Genomic DNA, 20794 nt, shown 5'->3' with positions numbered 1-20794 from the left:
GCAATTTGTGGCTATATGGGTGACCCTAACCAAGCATGCAATTTGTGGCTATCTGGGTGACCCTGACCAAGCGTGCAATTTGTGGCTATCTGGATGACCCTAACCAAGCGTGCAATTTGTGGCTATCTGGGTGACACTAACCAAGCGTGCGATTTGTGGCTATCTGGGTGACCCTAACCAAGCGTGCAATTTGTGGCTATCTGGGTGACCCTAACCAAGCATGCAATTTGTGGTTATGGGTGACCCTAACCAAGCATGCAATTTGTGGCTATCTGGGTGACCCTGACCAAGCGTGCAATTTGTGGCTATCTGGATGACCCTAACCAAGCGTGCAATTTGTGGCTATCTGGGTGACCCTGACCAAGCGTGTAATTTGTGGCTATCTGGGCGACCCTAACCAAGCGTGCAATTTGTGGCTATCTGGGCGACCCTGACCAAGCGTGCAATTTGTGGCTATCTGGGCGACCCTAACCAAGCGTGCAATTTGTGGCTATCTGGGCGACCCTGACCAAGTGTGCAATTTGTGGCTATCTGGGTGACCCTGACCAAGCGTGCAATTTGTGGCCATCTGGGTGACCCTGACCAAGCGCGAAATTTGTGGCTATCTGGGTGACCCTAACAAGCGTGCAATTTGTGGCTGTCTGGATGACCCTGACCAAGCGTGCAATTTGTGGCTATCTGGGTGACCCTAACCAAGCGTGCGATTTGTGGCTATCTGGGTGACCCTAACCAAGCGTGCAATTTGTGGCTATCTGGGTGACCCTAACCAAGCATGCAATTTGTGGCTATATGGGTGACCCTAACCAAGCATGCAATTTGTGGCTATCTGGGTGACCCTGACCAAGCGTGCAATTTGTGGCTATCTGGATGACCCTAACCAAGCGTGCAATTTGTGGCTATCTGGGTGACACTAACCAAGCGTGCGATTTGTGGCTATCTGGGTGACCCTAACCAAGCGTGCAATTTGTGGCTATCTGGGTGACCCTAACCAAGCGTGCAATTTGTGGCTATCTGGGTGACCCTAACCAAGCATGCAATTTGTGGCTATATGGGTGACCCTAACCAAGCATGCAATTTGTGGCTATCTGGGTGACCCTGACCAAGCGTGCAATTTGTGGCTATCTGGATGACCCTAACCAAGCGTGCAATTTGTGGCTATCTGGGTGACCCTGACCAAGCGTGTAATTTGTGGCTATCTGGGCGATCCTGACCAAGCGTGCAATTTGTGGCTATCTCGGTGACTTGACCAAGCGTGCAATTTGTGGCTATCTGGGTGACCCTGACCAAGCATGCAATTTGTGGCTACCTGGGTGACCCTGACCAAGCGTGAAATTTGTGGCCATCTGGGTGACCCTGACCAAGCGTGCAATTTGTGGCTATCTGGGTGACCCTAACAAGCATGCAATTTGTGGCTATCTGGGCGACCCTAACCAAGCGTGCAATTTGTGGCTATCTGGGTGACCCTAACCAAGCGTGCAATTTGTGGCTATTTGGGCGACCCTGACCAAGCCTGCAATTTGTGGCTATCTGGGCGACCCTAACCAAGCGTGCAATTTGTTGCTATCTGGGCGCCCCTGACCAAGCGTGCAATTTGTGGCTATCTGGGTGACCCTGACCAAGCGTGCAATTTGTGGCTATCTGGGTGACCCTGACCAAGCGTGCAATTTGTGGCTATCTGGGTGACCCTAACAAGCGTGCAATTTTTGGCTACCTGGGTGACCCTGACCAAGTGTGAAATTTTTATTTTTATTTTTTTGTATACAAGATCGAGGCTCTTGAAAGAGCTAACATAAATCACACAAAAAAAATCAAACGGATACATAAAACATATAATAAGGGGAGCGGTAGACAAGATGGGGAGAGAGGGGGAAGCACATAAACACAACATTTGAGAGCAGGGACATCGGGAGATCTGTGGGAAGGAGATGGCTTGGGGGAGGTGGGAGAGGTATGAAACATATGGACACTGCAAGGACTTCCACGAAAGAAGTAGGTATTTCAAAAAAGTGGATCTGCGGTGAATTAGCGGGGGTAGAAAAGATCAAGGTTTTGGATGGGGGAAGATAAAAGATGGTGGTGAACAGCTGTTTTGAAGACCTGGAGGGAGGAGTGGGATTGAATAGAGTGAGGAAGTTTGTTCCAGAGGTGGGAGTAAAGAGGAATGAAAGAGTGAAGGTGAGCAGAGAGTTGATTTTGACAGTTTACCATAAGAGGGTTGCTGGCAGATCTTGTGCGACCTGTAGGATTATTTGGGGGACAGCACAGAGAGAGCTGGGGGAGCAAGGCTGGAGAGGAGTCGGTAGACGACAGAAAGACCACCAACCTGCCTGCCGTGAGTGAGTGAAAGGCCCTCGGAGTTAGCTTCATCACGGGAGATTCCAAAGATTCTCAAAGCTTGGGTTTCAACAGCGTGAAGCCGAGCTCGGTGTGAGGCAGGAGCACCAGCCCAGAGGGGAGAACAGTACTCCATTGAGCTGCGAATGAAAGCCTTGTATGTGGTGAGGAGCTCAGTAGTGCCAGGGAAGGACTTCGCACGACGGAGGATGCCCAGTCAGTGACTGGCTTTGGAGGCCAGCTTGGAAATGTGGTTTTCCCAAGAAAGATCATGGCAGATAGTGAGACCCAAAAGCTTGAGCGACAGAACTTCTTGGAGAGGATTGTTGAGAAAGTAGATGGGAGGGTTGTCCAGTCGATATTTTCGGAGAGACATAGTAAGAGTGTGAGATTTGTCAGGATTGAAAGACATGTTCCACTTGTTTGACCAGTCTGTGATTTTGTCCAGGTCTTCAGAGAGTGAGGAGGCTGCAGACTGCCGATCTGAGGGAAGAGGCATGGAGCGGCAGAGAGTGGAGTCATCAGCAAAGAGATAGAGAGGATTTTCCAGAGAGTCGGAGAGATCATTGAGAAAGACCAGAAAAAGCACAGGGCCCAGCACACTGCCTTGGGGAACTCCAGCCTGAACAGGAAGGGGAGATGAGAGAAATCCATTCAGGGCCACACGTTGACTACGACCAGAGAGGACGTCCGCAAGCCATGCATGGAGATTTCCATTGATACCATAGGAGGAGGGTTTGGTGAGCAGAGCTGGGTGCCAGACCGTATTGAAGGCACGTGATATGTCAAGGGAGACAGCTCTGATTTCCTGTTTGGCATTGAGGACCTCCATCCATTGTTGAGACAGCAGAAGCAGCATGTCCAGAGTGGATTGACCTGGTCTGAAACCAAATTGATGATCAGATAGCAAGCCATTGGAGAAGAGGAAAGATTTCATATCCGAAGCAATGATGGATTCCATGACTTTGCTGATAATTGGGAGCAGGCTGATTGGTCTGTAGTTGCAAGGATCTGTTTTTGCACCTTTTTTGTGGAAAGCGGTAATGTTTGCTGATTTCCAGGATGCTGGCAGATGACCTTGAGCAAAAGATAGGGTGAAAAGAACAGAGAGAGGGGGAGATAGAGCGGCAGAGCAGGATTTTAGGACCCGTGGGCTGATGCCGTCTGGTCCAGTTGCAGAATCAGAGTCGAGGTTAGACAAAAACTCCTCCACCTTGTCAGGAGAGAAGGACACAGAGTCCAGGAGCAGTTGGATTCGACTGGGAAAGGTGGGAACAGAGGGAGATGGGTTTAGGACTAAGGATTTTGAGGCAAACACAGAGTTGAGGCATTCGGCTTTGTCACGTGCGATGTCAACTGTGTGGCCATTTGAGGTAAGGGAGGGGATGGAGGGGGAACAAACACCAGAAACGGATTTGACCAGACGCCACCAGGATTTGGAGGAAGGAGACAGGTTTGAGAGTTCATTCTCGAGTGAGGAGAGATAGTGCTTCCTGGCACTCCTGAGGGTAGACACACACTTGTTCCGAGCTTGGTGGAAGGAACTGAGATTGCCTTCAGTTGGATTTGCCTTCCAAGATGCAAAGGCAAGTTGTTTCAGGGCAACTGCCTCACCACAAGATTCAGTGTACCATGGACGGGAGGAAGGGTAAGACAACTGAAGACGAGATGGGATAAATCTGTGCATGAGAGAGAGCAGTTTGCTTTGGAAGAATTCCCAGGAAGGATTGATGTCAGAGGCAGTGGAGATGGGAGACCAATCCAGACGATTGCTGGCTGCTTGAAGACCGTCCCAGTCGGCCTGAGTGAAATGCCAGACTCGTTGACGCTGAGGAGGCTCTCTGAGAATGGCCAGAGAGATGTCCACTTTGACCAGCACATGATCAGAAGAACCGATTGGAGCAGAAGAAGAGCAGCAGACATTAGCAGGGATGTTTGTCATAACCAAGTCTAGAAGAGAAGATACTCCATTGGCTGAGATCCGGGTCGGGAAATTGACAGACTGTGTCAATCCCAGTGAGTCACAGAAGTCCTTTGCTGAGGTGCCATGACTGGTGAGAGAGGAACCCACACCCAACCAGGTGGCATGATGACAGTTGAAGTCGCCACATATGAGGAAGAGAGAGTTGGGATGAGTGGATAGAAGTTGGTCCATGTTGTCAGACAGTGAAATGTAAATGGAGTCATCACTGTTTGGGGGACGGTACAGAACACATATGAACAAAAGGTGGGAGCGGAGAGGAAGCCGTAGCCAGAGGTACTCCTGGGGGTGGGGTGGAGAGATATCCAATATCCTGGAGATATTGCTAACTCCTTCAATTCTTACCTTACTAACATCGGTGCTTCACGAGCTAATAAGATCCCACCAACTAACACGACTATTTGCACACAGTCCCAATACTTCATCTTTTTTCCTTGTACCAACAAATTATTTTGAAATAATTGAGATTGGCAGGCAGGAGATTGGCAGGAAGCTAAATAGAGCCACCAGTTGTGTCTGTGATGAAATTCGTTCTTCTGTGGTAAAGTCTGTCCTATCTTTTATTTCTCACCCCTTCGCTCATATATTCAATTTATCTTTTCTTCATGGTTCTGTTCCTCTGAATCGGAAGGTCACTAAAGTTACTCCTCTTTTCAAAAGTAATAATCGTCACGTCGTTCACAATCACAGACCCATATCTGTTGTTTTGTGTTTTTATAAAATTTTGGAGAGACTTGTTTATAACCGTCAAAGCCAATTTTTCTCTAAATTTGATATTAGTTTTGATCATCAGTTTGGCTTTCATGGTAAACGCACTCCAGGTATGGCTTTCATTCATATGACGGGTTTTATTTCTAACTAGCCGAAACCCGTGGAACATCCACGGAAGGGAGGATGTGGTGTATGGATAGAGTGTACCATTATGGATGGCATAGGGGATTTGCTTGTCCGAGTAAGAGTTAGGAAGAAAGATGAGAATGAAGAGTGCGTATATGAACAACGATCGCCGACACCGGCACAAATGCATGCTCTGGATTGTCCACTCAGTGGACGGCTTGCTTTCGCCTTCGCCTGTCCAATCAGCGGACGGCTTGCTTCGCCTTCGCCCAGCAGACGCCAATACGATGGCGTCGTAAGATGGCGTCGTATCGGCAGTTAATCGGATGCTTTTGGGCCCCAACGTCGGCTAATTCAGATTTTTCGAGTATGGCTGTACGTGATAAACAAAGAGCGCGGTTCGTAGATCGTAAATCCATTAGTGCCGTGGGCATCGGGTCACTGGGTGCGGCGTAAAAGGGATAACAAAGTCGAGTCCTTACGCTATTATTATATAGATTCCCTCTCAAACAGATTGCATATCGCTTGTGTTTTCATTGATTTGTCCAAAGCCTTTGATACCATTGATCACAATATCCTTCATTCCAAACTTTATCTTTATGGTGTTAAAGGTTGTGCTCTTGAATTAGTCCTTGAGCCAGACCAAAAGTAATGCTCCGGCGGGGGGAGTAATTCTTATTATGATTTTCCATTAGACCAATGTCTGAAGTGTCAGAAAAGGTGTGATGGACATCTGAGAACGGTAGCTTAGTGCCCGGATGGACGCCATCTTTGAAACCACCCAGCTCGAAAATGCCCATTTGGTGGGGTACATTGTTGCACGTGTATCTGGACTTCTATACTAGCTATCGATGTGCGGTTGACGACTAAATATACGTCCGATGTGTACCGTCTAAATAAAAAATAATATGAAGCATTTTGTTTTAGATTAATTATTATAAAAATCAATTATCGAAAAAAAATCATATATTTTTCAATATTTTATTATTAGACTTGTACTTTTTTTAGTGAAACAACACTGGTATGATTTTCCAAATTATGCATTGTGCTACACCGTTTATCTGTCTATAAAAATAACTCAAAAACTAAAACATATCATCCACCACGAGTTTACAACAAATAAATGTAAAGAGGCATAAAATGACTTAGGCCGCCGCTGGCATTATCTATTCTGACGATAACGCAAGTTAGGAATGTCGTACGGAGAGGATTTTAACACCATACGATATCTAATAAGCAGGCGGAAATTGTTACATAGGAAATCTGCACTTTGGTGGCCATCTTGGATTTCAAAATGGCCGCCAATTATATTAATTATTCATTACTAGAGTTTGGAAAGACGTATGGAGCTGATTTTAACACCATACGATGTATATTCCTAATAAGCAAGCGGAGGTATCATTGAACATGTCATGTTTTAGTCAAATAACACCGGTATGATCTTCCAAATTATACATTTTGCTAAACCGTTTATCTGTCTATAAAGATTTTCAGGCAATTTGGCCTGCATTATAATAGAGAACAACATATGCTATACAATATACAGTGCACACAAAGTTAATCATCAGAGTCGCCATCAGAGTCATTGGCATCCTGAGCCACGATAGCATCATCCTGCACCATGTTGGAGCATCCCTGCAGCTTACACACAACAGTGCACTTCAACCCATTCAGTATGCAGGAGCAATCTGACGGTCGACACGTCCTTCTGCATGTGCATGAGATGAGATTCAAGACGACATCTGGAGCTGGTAGACCCGCCATCCATCGGATTGTGAGCGAACCGCCATCATCGAGTTCCCAACCATGTCCTGCTGATGGTGTTGGGACGTTTGGTAGGTTTTCAAGGCTGCGTCGCCAGATAGCCGCCTGATAGTTGGCCCTAAGCGTATGCTGCATCAAGGAGTCTTCACAAGGCGGCAATTGTCCAGATTCGATCTGGCCCTTCTTTGCACAGAACATGTGATAACGGAGCGAATTAACACCGACGATCTTCGTGTTCTTGGCGTACAGCTGACACGTGAAGGCCTGAATGCTATTGAAGACGTCTGTTGGTACATTCCACGAAGATCCCAGATCTGTGAATGCTTGAAGATACAGCTCATTCGCTTGCACAAGCTTCAAAGCCTTTATCTTTCCTTGGCTAGCCAGAGCACTCACAGTGTCACACCCGCTCCATGCATGAAGCCCTGGCAATGCACTGCAAACTCCAGACCCCAATACCGCAGCCAACTTTCCAACGTCGATCATTCTGACTCGAACCTTTGTTCCTCGTCTGATGAAGAGCTGACTATCGATGGTTCTGCTGAGATGAAGACTGATGATCAGAACGTCGGTGTCATCTGCCACTAAGATGATCGTCTTGTAGTGGGTAGCGGCGTGCTTTGCGTGGAGAAACATACGCGTGTCTGCTTCCTCGTGGCTACATTCGAGTGCTTGCACCAACTTCCACCTATCGCGGGTCAGTACCAGACATTTTTCACCACAGGTGACATACAGTGTTCTGTTGCCTAGCTTTTCGCGATTTGTTTCATGTTTCCACGACTCCGCCAGAAACACAACCATCTTTGATCTGGTGTCGCAGTGAAGTAGCTGCACGCACAATGTTACTTTCACCGTCCGTTCGTTCAAATGCTTTCACTTCTGCTTTCAGGTTTACGCACTCTGCAGCAATCTCTCGCTTTGTCAGATTATCGGGCATCAAGTATACACGGTGTTTCACATTGAAGAAGATGAGCGATTCTCCAAACTCTCTTTGTAATGTGCGCTGCAGATTCTTCTTGATGGAGTCACGAACATCAACTGAAAATGTATCTGAAGACAGGATATCTGTTGCAACATCAACTATTGGAACAACCCTCGGGTTCAAGAACAAGTCAGTGCGAATGAAATTGAATATACATCGTATCATTTCTTTTTTCTCGATATTATCTTCAATGTCAGTTTCTACTTGAGGTTTTTGGGGCCGTGTGTAGTTTCTATAGCAGGAGAAGTGGTAGTGAGCCTCAGCTGCAACCATATCTCGTGTAGTCAATGCCAAAACTCTCTCATCATTGCGAGCTGTCGCAGCATCTCTTATTGTCTTATCTGCTCGAAGTTCAACAGCCAAGACAACTGTTTCACGGGTACGACTGCCTTTTATGAATTTTGAAGCACGCTGGCAAAAAATGCATTTATCATCGTAGACCGTTGAAGTTGATCCTGTCTCTTCCCGTGATGATCGCCGTCGCACCGCATCGCCAGTATCAACTGAAGAACTTCTAGCTGCATTGGTCAAAGTAGCTAGGTGGTTTTTGTGAGTGAAGTCTGATCTACAAGCCCTATGGTATAATATTGGAATATTAGGAAGTTCAACTGCGCCTTCTTGGACTAGCTTTAGAATTGGATAAAAGTTTCTAACTGCGGCTGCGTCACACAATGTCTTCCAAGAACTGTTGCCCGCTGCCTTGCTTAGTTCAGAGAGTGGCGACTTCTTGCTGCACAGGATGCACGTTCCGGACTCAGGTTCAATCTTCGCCCGTTTCGCCTCGACACCGGCCATCTCAGCTGAAAGAACAAAAAGACTGACGTTAGATTACTCCGATATCCGAAAAGCTCGCCAGCTTACATAGACATACTCATCCAAGTCAGTGAACATGTTAGATGGTGCCACAATACAACTCTATAATAGAGTTGTATGTGGCGCCATCTAACATGTTCACTTTTAGTTCTTAAGCCACCCACCCCCCCCCCCCCCCCCCCTCAGAAATTAATCACACCGCAACAAATCTCAGACTGAGATATAGAATATAGAATATAGATATAGAATAGACTGACGTCACTTTCGGCACTGGGTTCTGTGGGTTGATTATCGGCGGGAAATTCCAACTGACATAGTTTCGGTTTGTGGAAAGTGCATGCCTTTTCATATATTTTTTGTGTACACTCGTGGTGGATGATATGTTTTAGTTTTTGAGTTATTTTTATAGACAGATAAACGGTGTAGCACAATGCATAATTTGGAAAATCATACCAGTGTTGTTTCACTAAAAAAAGTACAAGTCTAATAATAAAATATTGAAAAATATATGATTTTTTTTCGATAATTGATTTTTATAATAATTAATCTAAAACAAAATGCTTCATATTATTTTTTATTTAGACGGTACACATCGGACGTATATTTAGTCGTCAACCGCACATCGATAGCTAGTATAGAAGTCCAGATACACGTGCAACAATGTACCCCACCAAATGGGCATTTTCGAGCTGGGTGGTTTCAAAGATGGCGTCCATCCGGGCACTAAGCTACCGTTCTCAGATGTCCATCACACCTTTTCTGACACTTGAGACATTGGTCTAATGGAAAATCATAATGAGAATTACTCCCCCCGCCGGAGCATTCACTTCAAAAAATGGCCGGTTGGCTCAAGGACTAAATGGTTTAAAGACGACCTTACAAATAGGCAACAATTTACAGTTGTAAAAAGCTCTAATTCGTCATTGAGACACGTCAGCCACAGAGCTCCTCAAGGATCTATACTTGGGCCTCTTCTTTTCTTATTATATGTTAATGATCTACATACTTGTTGTTCTTTATTATCTTTTTTCTTTTTGCTGATGATACAACTATCATCTATTCTAATCCTTCTCATGACTCTTTGATCAACACTCTCAATAGTGAGCTCATTAAGGTTTCATCCTGGTTTAAATCAAACAAACTCTCTATAAATTCCAATAAAAACCAAGTACCTATATGTTTTTTCGGAAATCCACCAAACCTCTGTCTGACACTATTCCTTCTTTCTATATGGACAATGAACCCATTACTTTTGTTCATTCGACCAAATTTCTAGGTGTTATCTTGGATGACAAACTTAGCTGGACTAATCATATTTTATCGATTGCTCAGATTATTTCTCGAAACACGAGCATACTATCTAAACTTCGTACCTTCCCTTCCTTCCTCCTTATATTTTATTCTCCCTCTATAATACCTGAATCCTCCCTTACCTGAACTATTATTCTGGACACGCTCTGCTTACAATCAGCTACACTCACTCTCAGTTATCCAAATGCACGCTATGAGGATCTGCACCTTCTCTCATCCACGTGACCATACTGCACCTCTTTTTACCAAACTCAACACATTGACACTTTTTGACATTAATAAATTACATACAGGGATGTTTATGTGCAAACATATTAACAAACTTCTTGCACAAGTTTTTACGGCGTAGTCCATCGGGCGAAGCCGCCGAGAACAGTGTTTGTCCGTCTGTATGTATGTCCCCTCAAACGTACCAATCAGAGCTAAGGACATGACAGGGTGATGTGATTACGTCTGATGTCATTACGGCGGTGCGGCTGCAGACTCTCCACACACCGCCATTTTGATTTCTATGCCGTTCAAGCCGAACATGTCGTAGAACCTGTTATATATCACAATCGCCATGCTCTACCTTTACGTTTTTCATTCAGCATGAAACAAACAAACCGATTGTTAAAATGACCATCAAATATCGAAAGCATCGGCGGAACGCCTCTTCCAACAATACGGTACAGTACGTATAGGCCTTAGGCGTTATGACTCATCTTCGGACCACTTCTGACAAATTAAGCCCAGGTTTCTACATTAGTGTATCGTTTCAGTAGTATCGTTTTAGTAATAACAATAATAATAATATAGTAAATATAACCATAACACTTTAATCCCAATGTCGTGAATGGAAAGTTAATGGATTGAAGCGGTGTATAGTTCATGATCAATGATGAGCGTTGTTCAGCACTAATATTAATAACCGAGGAAGTAGGGAATTAGCCTCGGTTTTTTAATGGTAATATCATTTTCGAAATAATGATAATGTAACGTTAATATTATAGTAAATCTAATCGTAACACTAATCCCTTCGTAGTGACTGCAAACGCACTGGAAGTTAAAATATATCAGTTTTGTGCCCGTTACGTCATTACGTCTGTGATGTCATTACGACGGCTGAGTCCACAGACCAACATTTTCATTTACTCGTTCACCCGCTCACTATGGGAGTGGCAGGAAGGGCCATTCATCTTTGGGGTATATAGATTACAGTCGATCTATTTTCGAGTCTCAAGAACATTGGGTGTGTGTTCATTTACCAAGTTTCTTGTGGAGAAATCGCCAAGTGGTTTAAGCAGTCGAGCAAACACTCCATTCAAAACCCTTAAGGAACGTCTGGCTTGAGTTAGGAAGTTGATACTTGGACATGTCAGTGACCAAGTGATTTGGCTGCAAAGGGTATTTTTGATTTATTGATTAATCAATTAATCGATTATTAGATTTTTTTAAATTAAATAATTATTAAATAATTTTTTTTAAAGTTACGGCTTTGGAAAAAACACTGGTTGTTTAGATATGTAATTAGCCAATTGATTAAAAAATTTATTATTTTACAATTAATATTTATTTTAATTACGCAATTAATCAATCAATTCATTGTACACTTTTCCCTCCCAATACCATCTCTACGTGCTGCATGGCGGCATCACTGGGTGCTGAAGGCACCCTGGCGATACCACGTGCTGGAGGATGTTATTTATTTATTTGGCATGTGGGTGGTGTACTTTGAATGCATCTGTACTTTCTATTTTTACCCTGCGCTCGCAAAGTGAAAAGCAGGGTTAAGCATTCGGTTACGTCCGTACGTGCGTACGTGTGGCATGCATGTTTGCATTTTTAAAATTCATTTTCTTGGCACCTTACCCGTTGGTCCGATTGACACGAAATTTTACCATCGGAGTGCCTCCGCCTGTCAATTTTTTATTATGAATAATTATGACGTCATAGGTGACGTGGTCCGGACGCCATCTTGGAAAAACATTATACCTCTATATCTGCCAAACCACAATAGAAAAAATTGAAACGACTCATTGTCAAGTACTCCCCATGGGGAATAAGATATGTTGATGATATGTCATCGGCGCATTCATTATGACATCATAATTCGACAAGTACAATGCTTGATCTGATCAGTATGACAAATAATTTGTTGTGTTTTTTTTTTTTATCTCTCCAGGTAGGTGAGGGTCAGGAGGGACAATTGTGGCTGGATGAGCAGCAGAGGCAGGCACGGCATCAAGAGCAATCTGTGTTCGGTATTGACCCAGGTCGAAGGGACAGACAAATACAGCAGTTGGGAAGGTAAACTCTGTGACCTTTTTGGTAGTCAGTACAAGATGGCTACTCCATTCCTGTCAATGAGAGCTGCAATGATACTTGGTGAATGACTGAATATATAATGGTTACCCAGATGTCTATGCTGCTCTTTACAGTGACAGACCAATTGCAAATGCTCTGCAGCTGTCGGATGTCAAAGGGTCAGAGGGATTGTCTGGATCTTCGGTCCATCGTACGGACATCGTTCCAACGGGTGGGAAAATGCCAATAACTATTGCTGCTCCTTCAGGTGTTTCGACACAACTTTCAAGTGAGTCCTCAGGAAAAGTTAAAGTGACAATGACAAAGCCCATGAGGGTAAATTGATGGTAATGGCGAGTGAAAGCAAGAGTGGAAAGAGAGTCGTTATGAAGAGCAATTTAATGATGGTGAGATGTAAGAGATATTGATCACGGGTTTGTTGAAATGAAACGAGAAATTGCCAAGAAAGGAAAGAAAAAGAAAATCCAAAAACACAATCAAAATATCTCAGATCCGGATGTTTTCCCCAAAGTTGGAAAACTGCATTAGTAGCTCGAGTTCCGAAGAGTACTCCAGTAGTAGTTACAAAGAGCTTCGTTCGATCTCTGTCACACCTGAGAGGTTTCTTGCCGATTGGGTGATGATTGATGTACAACATGCCATTGATCGCTAACACTATGTCAACATGAAGGTAGCTAAGTTGTGCACAACCTTGTGAGTTTGCTTGACACCTTATACAGAGGTTATTTCACACAGAGTCGAGGACTCGAGGCTCGTGGCAGAGTGAGAACACTGAATGGATCAGGAAGCAACAGATGAGCAGGGATATCAGAAAGAGAAGTGAAGACATGCCAACACAACCACAAAAAGAGAAGTGGAGACATCCCAACACAACCACAGAAAGAGAAGTGGAGACATCCCAACACAACCACAAAAAGAGAAGTGGAGACATGCCAACACAACCACAAAAAGAGAAGTGGAGACATGCCAACACAACCACAAAAAGAGAAGTGGAGACATGCCAACACAACCACAGAAAGAGAAGTGGAGACATGCCAACACAACCACAGAAAGAGAAGTGGAGACATGCCAACACAACCACAAAAAGAGAAGTGGAGACATGCCAACACAACCACAAAAAGAGAAGTGGAGACATGCCAACACAACCACAGAAAGAGAAGTGGAGACATGCCACACAACCACAAAAAGAGAAGTGGAGACATGCCAACACAACCACAAAAGGAGAAGTGGAGACATGCCAACACAACCACAAAAAGAGAAGTGTAAACATGCCAACACAACCACAGAAAGAGAAGTGGAGACATGCCAACACAACCACAGAAAGAGAAGTGGAGACATGCCAACACAACCACAAAAAGAGAAGTGGAGACATGCCAACATAACCACAGAAAGAGAAGTGAAGACATGCCAACACAACCACAGAAAGAGAAAGGGAGACATGCCAACACAACCACAGAAAGAGAAGGGGAGACATGCCAACATAACCACAGAAAGATATGTGGAGACATGCCAACACAACCACAGAAAGAGAAGGGGTGACATGCCAACATAACCACAGAAAGATATGTGGAGACATGCCAACACAACCACAGAAAGAGAAGTGAAGACATGCCAACACAACCACAGAAAGAGAAGTGGAGACATGCCAACACAACCATAGAAAGATATGTGGAGACATGCCAACACAACCACAGAAAGAGAAGGGGAGACATGCCAACATAACCACAGAAAGAGAAGGGGAGACATGCCAACACAACCACAGAAAGAGAAGTGGAGACATGCCAACATAACCACAGAAAGAAAAGGGGAGACATGCCAACATAACCACAGAAAGAGAAGGGGAGACATGCCAACACAACCACAGAAAGAGAAGGGGAGACATGCCAACATACCACAGAAAGAGAAGGGGAGACATGCCAACACAACCACAGAAAGAAAAGTGGAGACATGCCAACACAACCACAGAAAGAGAAGGGGAGACATGCCAACACAACCACAGAAAGAGAAGTGGAGACATGCCAACACAACCACAGAAAGAGAAGTGGAGACATGCCAACACAACCACAGAAAGAGAAGGGGAGTCATGCAAACACAACCACAGAAAGAGAAGTGGAGACATGCCAACACAACCACAGAAAGAGAAGTGGAGACATGCCAACACAACCACAGAAAGAGAAGTGGAGACATGCCAACACAACCACAGAAAGAGAAGTGGAGACATGCCAACACAACCACAGAAAGAGAAGTAGAGACATGCCAACACAACCACAGAAAGAGAAGTGGAGACATGCCAACACAACCACAGAAAGAGAAGTGGAGACATGCCAACACAACCACAGAAAGAGAAGTGGAGACATGCCAACACAACCACAGAAAGAGAAGTGGAGACATGCCAACACAACCACAGAAAGAGAAGTGCAGACATGCCAACACAACCACAGAAAGAGAAGTGGAGACATGCCAACATAACCACAGAAAGGGAAGTGGAGACATGCCAACATAACCACAGAAAGAGAAGTGGAGACATGCCAACACAACCACAGAAAGAGAAGTGGAGACATGCCAACACAACCACAGAAAGAGAGGTGGAGACATGCCAACACAACCACAGAAAGAGAAAGGGAGACATGCCAACACAACCACATAAAGAGAAGTGGAAACATGCCAACACAACCACAGAAAGAGAAGTGGCGACATGCCAACACAACCACAGAAAGAGAAGTGGAAACATGCCAACACAACCAAAGAAAGAGAAGTGGAAACATGCCAACACAACCACAGAAAGAGAAGGGGAGACATGCCAACATAACCACAGAAAGAGAAGGGGAGACATGCCAACATAACCACAGAAAGAGAAGTGGAGACATGCCAACATAACCACAGAAAGAAAAGGGGAGACATGCCAACATAACCACAGAAAGAGAAGGGGAGACATGCCAACATAACCACAGAAAGAGAAGTGGAACATGCCAACACAACCACAGAAAGAGAAGTGGAAACATGCCAACACAACCACAGAAAGAGAAGTGGAGACATGCCAACACAACCACAGAAAGAGAAGTGGAGACATGCCAACACAACCACAGAAAGAGAAGTGGAGACATGCCAACACAACCACAGAAAGAGAAGTGGAAACATGCCAACACAACCACAGAAAGAGAAGTGGAAACATGCCAACACAACCACAGAAAGAGAAGTGGAGACATGCCAACACAACCACAGAAAGAGAAGTGGAGACATGCCAACATAACCACAGAAAGAAAAGGGGAGACATGCCAACACAACCACAGAAAGAGAAGGGGAGACATGCCAACACAACCACAGAAAGAAAAGGGGAGACATGCCAACACAACCACAGAAAGAGAAGTGGAGACATGCCAACACAACCACAGAAAGAGAAGTGGAAACATGCCAACACAACCAAAGAAAGAGAAGTGGAAACATGCCAACACAACCACAGAAAGAGAAGGGGAGACATGCCAACATAACCACAGAAAGAGAAGGGGAGACATGCCAACACAACCACAGAAAGAGAAGTGGAGACATGCCAACATAACCACAGAAAGAAAAGGGGAGACATGCCAACATAACCACAGAAAGAGAAGGGGAGACATGCCAACATAACCACAGAAAGAGAAGTGGAAACATGCCAACACAACCACAGAAAGAGAAGTGGAAACATGCCAACACAACCACAGAAAGAGAAGTGGAGACATGCCAACACAACCACAGAAAGAGAAGTGGAAACATGCCAACACAACCAAAGAAAGAGAAGTGGAAACATGCCAACACAACCACAGAAAGAGAAGGGGAGACATGCCAACATAACCACAGAAAGAGAAGGGGAGACATGCCAACATAACCACAGAAAGAGAAGGGGAGACATGCCAACACAACCACAGAAAGAGAAGTGGAGACATGCCAACATAACCACAGAAAGAAAAGGGGAGACATGCCAACATAACCACAGAAAGAGAAGGGGAGACATGCCAACACAACCACAGAAAGAGAAGGGGAGACATGCCAACACAACCACAGAAAGAAAAGGGGAGACATGCCAACATAACCACAGAAAGAGAAGGGGAGACATGCCAACACAACCACAGAAAGAGAAGTGGAGACATGCCAACACAACCACAGAAAGAGAAGGGGAGACATGCCAACACAACCACAGAAAGAGAAGTGGAGACATGCCAACACAACCACAGAAAGAGAAGTGGAGACATGCCAACACAACCACAGAAAGAGAAGGGGAGTCATGCAAACACAACCACAGAAAGAGAAGTGGAGACATGCCAACACAACCACAGAAAGAGAAGTGGAGACATGCCAACACAACCACAGAAAGAGAAGTGGAGACATGCCAACACAACCACAGAAAGAGAAGTGGAGACATGCCAACACAACCACAGAAAGAGAAGTGGAGACATGCCAACACAACCACAGAAAGAGAAGTGGAGACATGCCAACACAACCACAGAAAGAGAAGTGGAGACATGCCAACACAACCACAGAAAGAGAAGTGGAGACATGCCAACACAACCACAGAAAGAGAAGTGGAGACATGCCAACACAACCACAAAAAGAGAATTGGAAACATGCCAACACAACCACAGAAAGAGAAGTGGAGACATGCCAACACAACCACAGAAAGAGAAGTGGAGACATGCCAACACAACCACAGAAAGAGAAGTGGAAACATGCCAACACAACCACAAAAAGAGAATTGGAAACATGCCAACATAACCACAGAAAGAGAAAGGGAGACATGCCAACATAACCACAGAAAGAGAAGTGGAGACATGCCAACACAACCACAGAAAGAGAAGTGCAGACATGCCAACACAACCACAGAAAGAGAAGTGGAGACATGCCAACATAACCACAGAAAGGGAAGTGGAGACATGCCAACATAACCACAGAAAGAGAAGTGGAGACATGCCAACACAACCACAGAAAGAGAAGTGGAGACATGCCAACACAACCACAGAAAGAGAAGTGGAGACATGCCAATACAACCACAGAAAGAGAAAGGGAGACATGCCAACATAACCACAGAAAGAGAAGTGGAAACATGCCAACACAACCACAGAAAGAGAAGTGGAAACATGCCAACACAACCACAGAAAGAGAAGTGGAGACATGCCAACACAACCACAGAAAGAGAAGTGGAAACATGCCAACACAACCAAAGAAAGAGAAGTGGAAACATGCCAACACAACCACAGACAGAGAAGTGGAGACATGCCAACACAACCACAGAAAGAGAAGTGGAGACATGCCAACACAACCACAGAAAGAGAAGTGGAGACATGCCAATACAACCACAGAAAGAGAAAGGGAGACATGCCAACATAACCACAGAAAGAGAAGTGGAGACATGCCAACACAACCACAGAAAGAGAAAGGGAGACATGCCAACATAACCACAGAAAGAGAAGTGGAGACATGCCAACACAACCACAGAAAGAGAAGTGGAAACATGCCAACACAACCACAGAAAGAGAAGTGGAAACATGCCAACACAACCACAGAAAGAGAAGTGGAGACATGCCAACACAACCACAAAAAGAGAATTGGAAACATGCCAACACAACCACAGAAAGAGAAGTGGAGACATGCCAACATAACCACAGAAAGAGAAGTGGAGACATGCCAACACAACCACAGAAAGAGAAGTGGAGACATGCCAACACAACCACAAAAAGAGAATTGGAAACATGCCAACACAACCACAGAAAGAGAAGTGGAGACATGCCAACATAACCACAGAAAGAGAAAGGGAGACATGCCAACATAACCACAGAAAGAGAAGTGGAGACATGCCAACACAACCACAGAAAGAGAAGTGGAGACATGCCAACATAACCACAGAAAGAGAAGTGGAGACATGCCAACATAACCACAGAAAGAGAAGTGGGGACATGCCAACACAACCACAGAAAGAGAAGTGGAGACATGCCAACACAACCACAGAAAGAGAAGGGGAGACATGCCAACATAACCACAGAAAGAGAAGTGCAGACATGCCAACATAACCACAGAAAGAGAAGTGGAAACATGCCAACACAACCACAGAAAGAGAAGTGGAGACATGCCAACACAACCACAGAAAGAGAAGTGGAGACATGCCAACACAACCACAGAAAGAGAAGTGGAGACATGCCAACACAACCACAGAAAGAGAAGGGGAGACATGCCAACATAACCACAGAACGAGAAGGGGAGACATGCCAACACAACCACAGAAAGAGAAGTGGAGACATGCCAACACAACCACAGAAAGAGAAGGGGAGACATGCCAACATAACCACAGAAAGAGAAGTGGAGACATGCCAACACAACCACAGAAAGAGAAGTGGAGACATGCCAACATAACCACAGAAAGAGAAGTGTAGACATGCCAACACAACCACAGAAAGAGAAGTGGATACATGCCAACACAACCACAGAAAGAGAAGTGGAGACATGCCAACACAACCACAGAAAGAGAAGGCGAGATATGCCAACATAACCACAGAAAGAGAAGGGGAGACATGCCAACATAACCACAGAAAGAGAAGTGGAGACATGCCAACACAACCACAGAAAGAGAAGTGGAGACATGCCAACACAACCACAGAAAGAGAAGTGGATACAAGCCAACACAACCACAGAAAGAGAAGTGGATCCAAGCCAACACAACCACAGAAAGGGAAGTGGAGACATGCCAACACAACCACAGAAAGAGAAGGGGAGTCATGCAAACACAACCACAGAAAGAGAAGTGGAGACATGCCAACACAACCACAGAAAGAGAAGTGGAGACATGCCAACACAACCACAGAAAGAGAAGTGGAGACATGCCAACACAACCACAGAAAGAGAAGTGGAGACATGCCAACACAACCACAGAAAGAGAAGTGGAGACATGCCAACACAACCACAGAAAGAGAAGTGGAGACATGCCAACACAACCACAGAAAGAGAAGTGGAGACATGCCAACACAACCACAGAAAGAGAAGTGGAGACATGCCAACACAACCACAGAAAGAGAAGTGGAGACATGCCAACATAACCACAAAAAGAGAATTGGAAACATGCCAACACAACCACAGAAAGAGAAGTGGAGACATGCCAACACAACCACAGAAAGAGAAGTGGAAACATGCCAACACAACCACAAAAAGAGAATTGGAAACATGCCAACATAACCACAGAAAGAGAAAGGGAGACATGCCAACATAACCACAGAAAGAGAAGTGGAGACATGCCAACACAACCACAGAAAGAGAAGTGCAGACATGCCAACACAACCACAGAAAGAGAAGTGGAGACATGCCAACATAACCACAGAAAGAGAAGTGGAGACATGCCAACACAACCACAGAAAGAGAAGTGGAGACATGCCAACACAACCACAGAAAGAGAAGTGGATACAAGCCAACACAACCACAGAAAGAGAAGTGCAGACATGCCAACACAACCACAGAAAGAGAAGTGGATACATGCCAACACAACCACAGAAAGAGAAGTGTAGACATGCCAACACAACCACAGAAAGAGAAGTAGAGACATGCCAACACAACCACAGAAAGAGAAGTGGAGACATGCCAACAAAACCACAGAAAGAGAAGTGGAGACATGCCAACACAACCACAGAAAGAGAAGTGTAGACATGCCAACACAACCACAGAAAGAGAAGTGTAGACATGCCAACACAACCACAGAAAGAGAAGTGGAGACATGCCAACATAACCACAGAAAGAGAAGGGGAGGGAGACATGCCAACACAACCACAGAAAGAGAAGGGGAGACATGCCAACATAACCACAGAAAGAGAAGGGGAGGGAGACATGCCAACACAACCACAGAAAGAGAAGGGGAGACATGCCAACAGAAGCACAGAAAGAGAAGTGCAGACATGCCAACACAACCACAGAAAGAGAAGTGGAGACATGCCAACATAACCACAGAATGAGAAGTGTAGACATGCCAACACAACCACAGAAAGAGAAGGGGAGACATGCCAACATCACCACAGAAAGAGAAGTGTAGACATGCCAACACAACCACAGAAAGAGAAGTGTAGACATGCCAACATAACCACAGAATGAAAAGTGTAGACATGCCAACACAACCACAGAAAGAGAAGTGTAGACATGCCAACATAACCACAGAATTAGAAGTGTAGACATGCCAACACAACCACAGAAAGAGAAGTGTAGACATGCCAACATAACCACAGAAAGAGAAGGGAAGACATGCCAACACAACCACAGAAAGAGAAGTGGAGACATGCCAACACAACCACAGAAAGAGAAGTGTAGACATGCCAACATAACCACAGAATTAGAAGTGTAGGCATGCCAACACAACCACACAAAGAGAAGTGTAGACCTGCCAACACAACCACAGAAAGAGAAGTGGAGACATGCCAACACAACAACAGAAAGAGAGGGGGAGACATGCCAACACAACCACA

General features: G+C 44.9%; 1 protein-coding gene across 1 annotated transcript in view; it reads left to right on the top strand.

Annotated features, from left to right (window-relative positions):
* Positions 1 to 20794, top strand: part of LOC137439185 (putative voltage-dependent N-type calcium channel subunit alpha-1B) — an 856614-nt gene that overhangs the window by 344772 nt on the left and 491048 nt on the right. The window contains exons 21-22 of the mRNA XM_078766934.1: positions 12187 to 12311; positions 12443 to 12597. Of these exons, the coding sequence (XP_078623060.1) occupies positions 12187 to 12311; positions 12443 to 12597 (280 nt within the window). The remainder of the gene's footprint in view (positions 1 to 12186; positions 12312 to 12442; positions 12598 to 20794) is intronic.

This window comes from Myxine glutinosa, chromosome 13 (genome assembly GCF_964187855.1).
Source record: "Myxine glutinosa chromosome 13, kmMyxGlut1.1, whole genome shotgun sequence".
Lineage (NCBI taxonomy): Eukaryota > Metazoa > Chordata > Myxini > Myxiniformes > Myxinidae > Myxine > Myxine glutinosa.
This window is presented reverse-complemented; position numbering and strand designations above follow the sequence as displayed.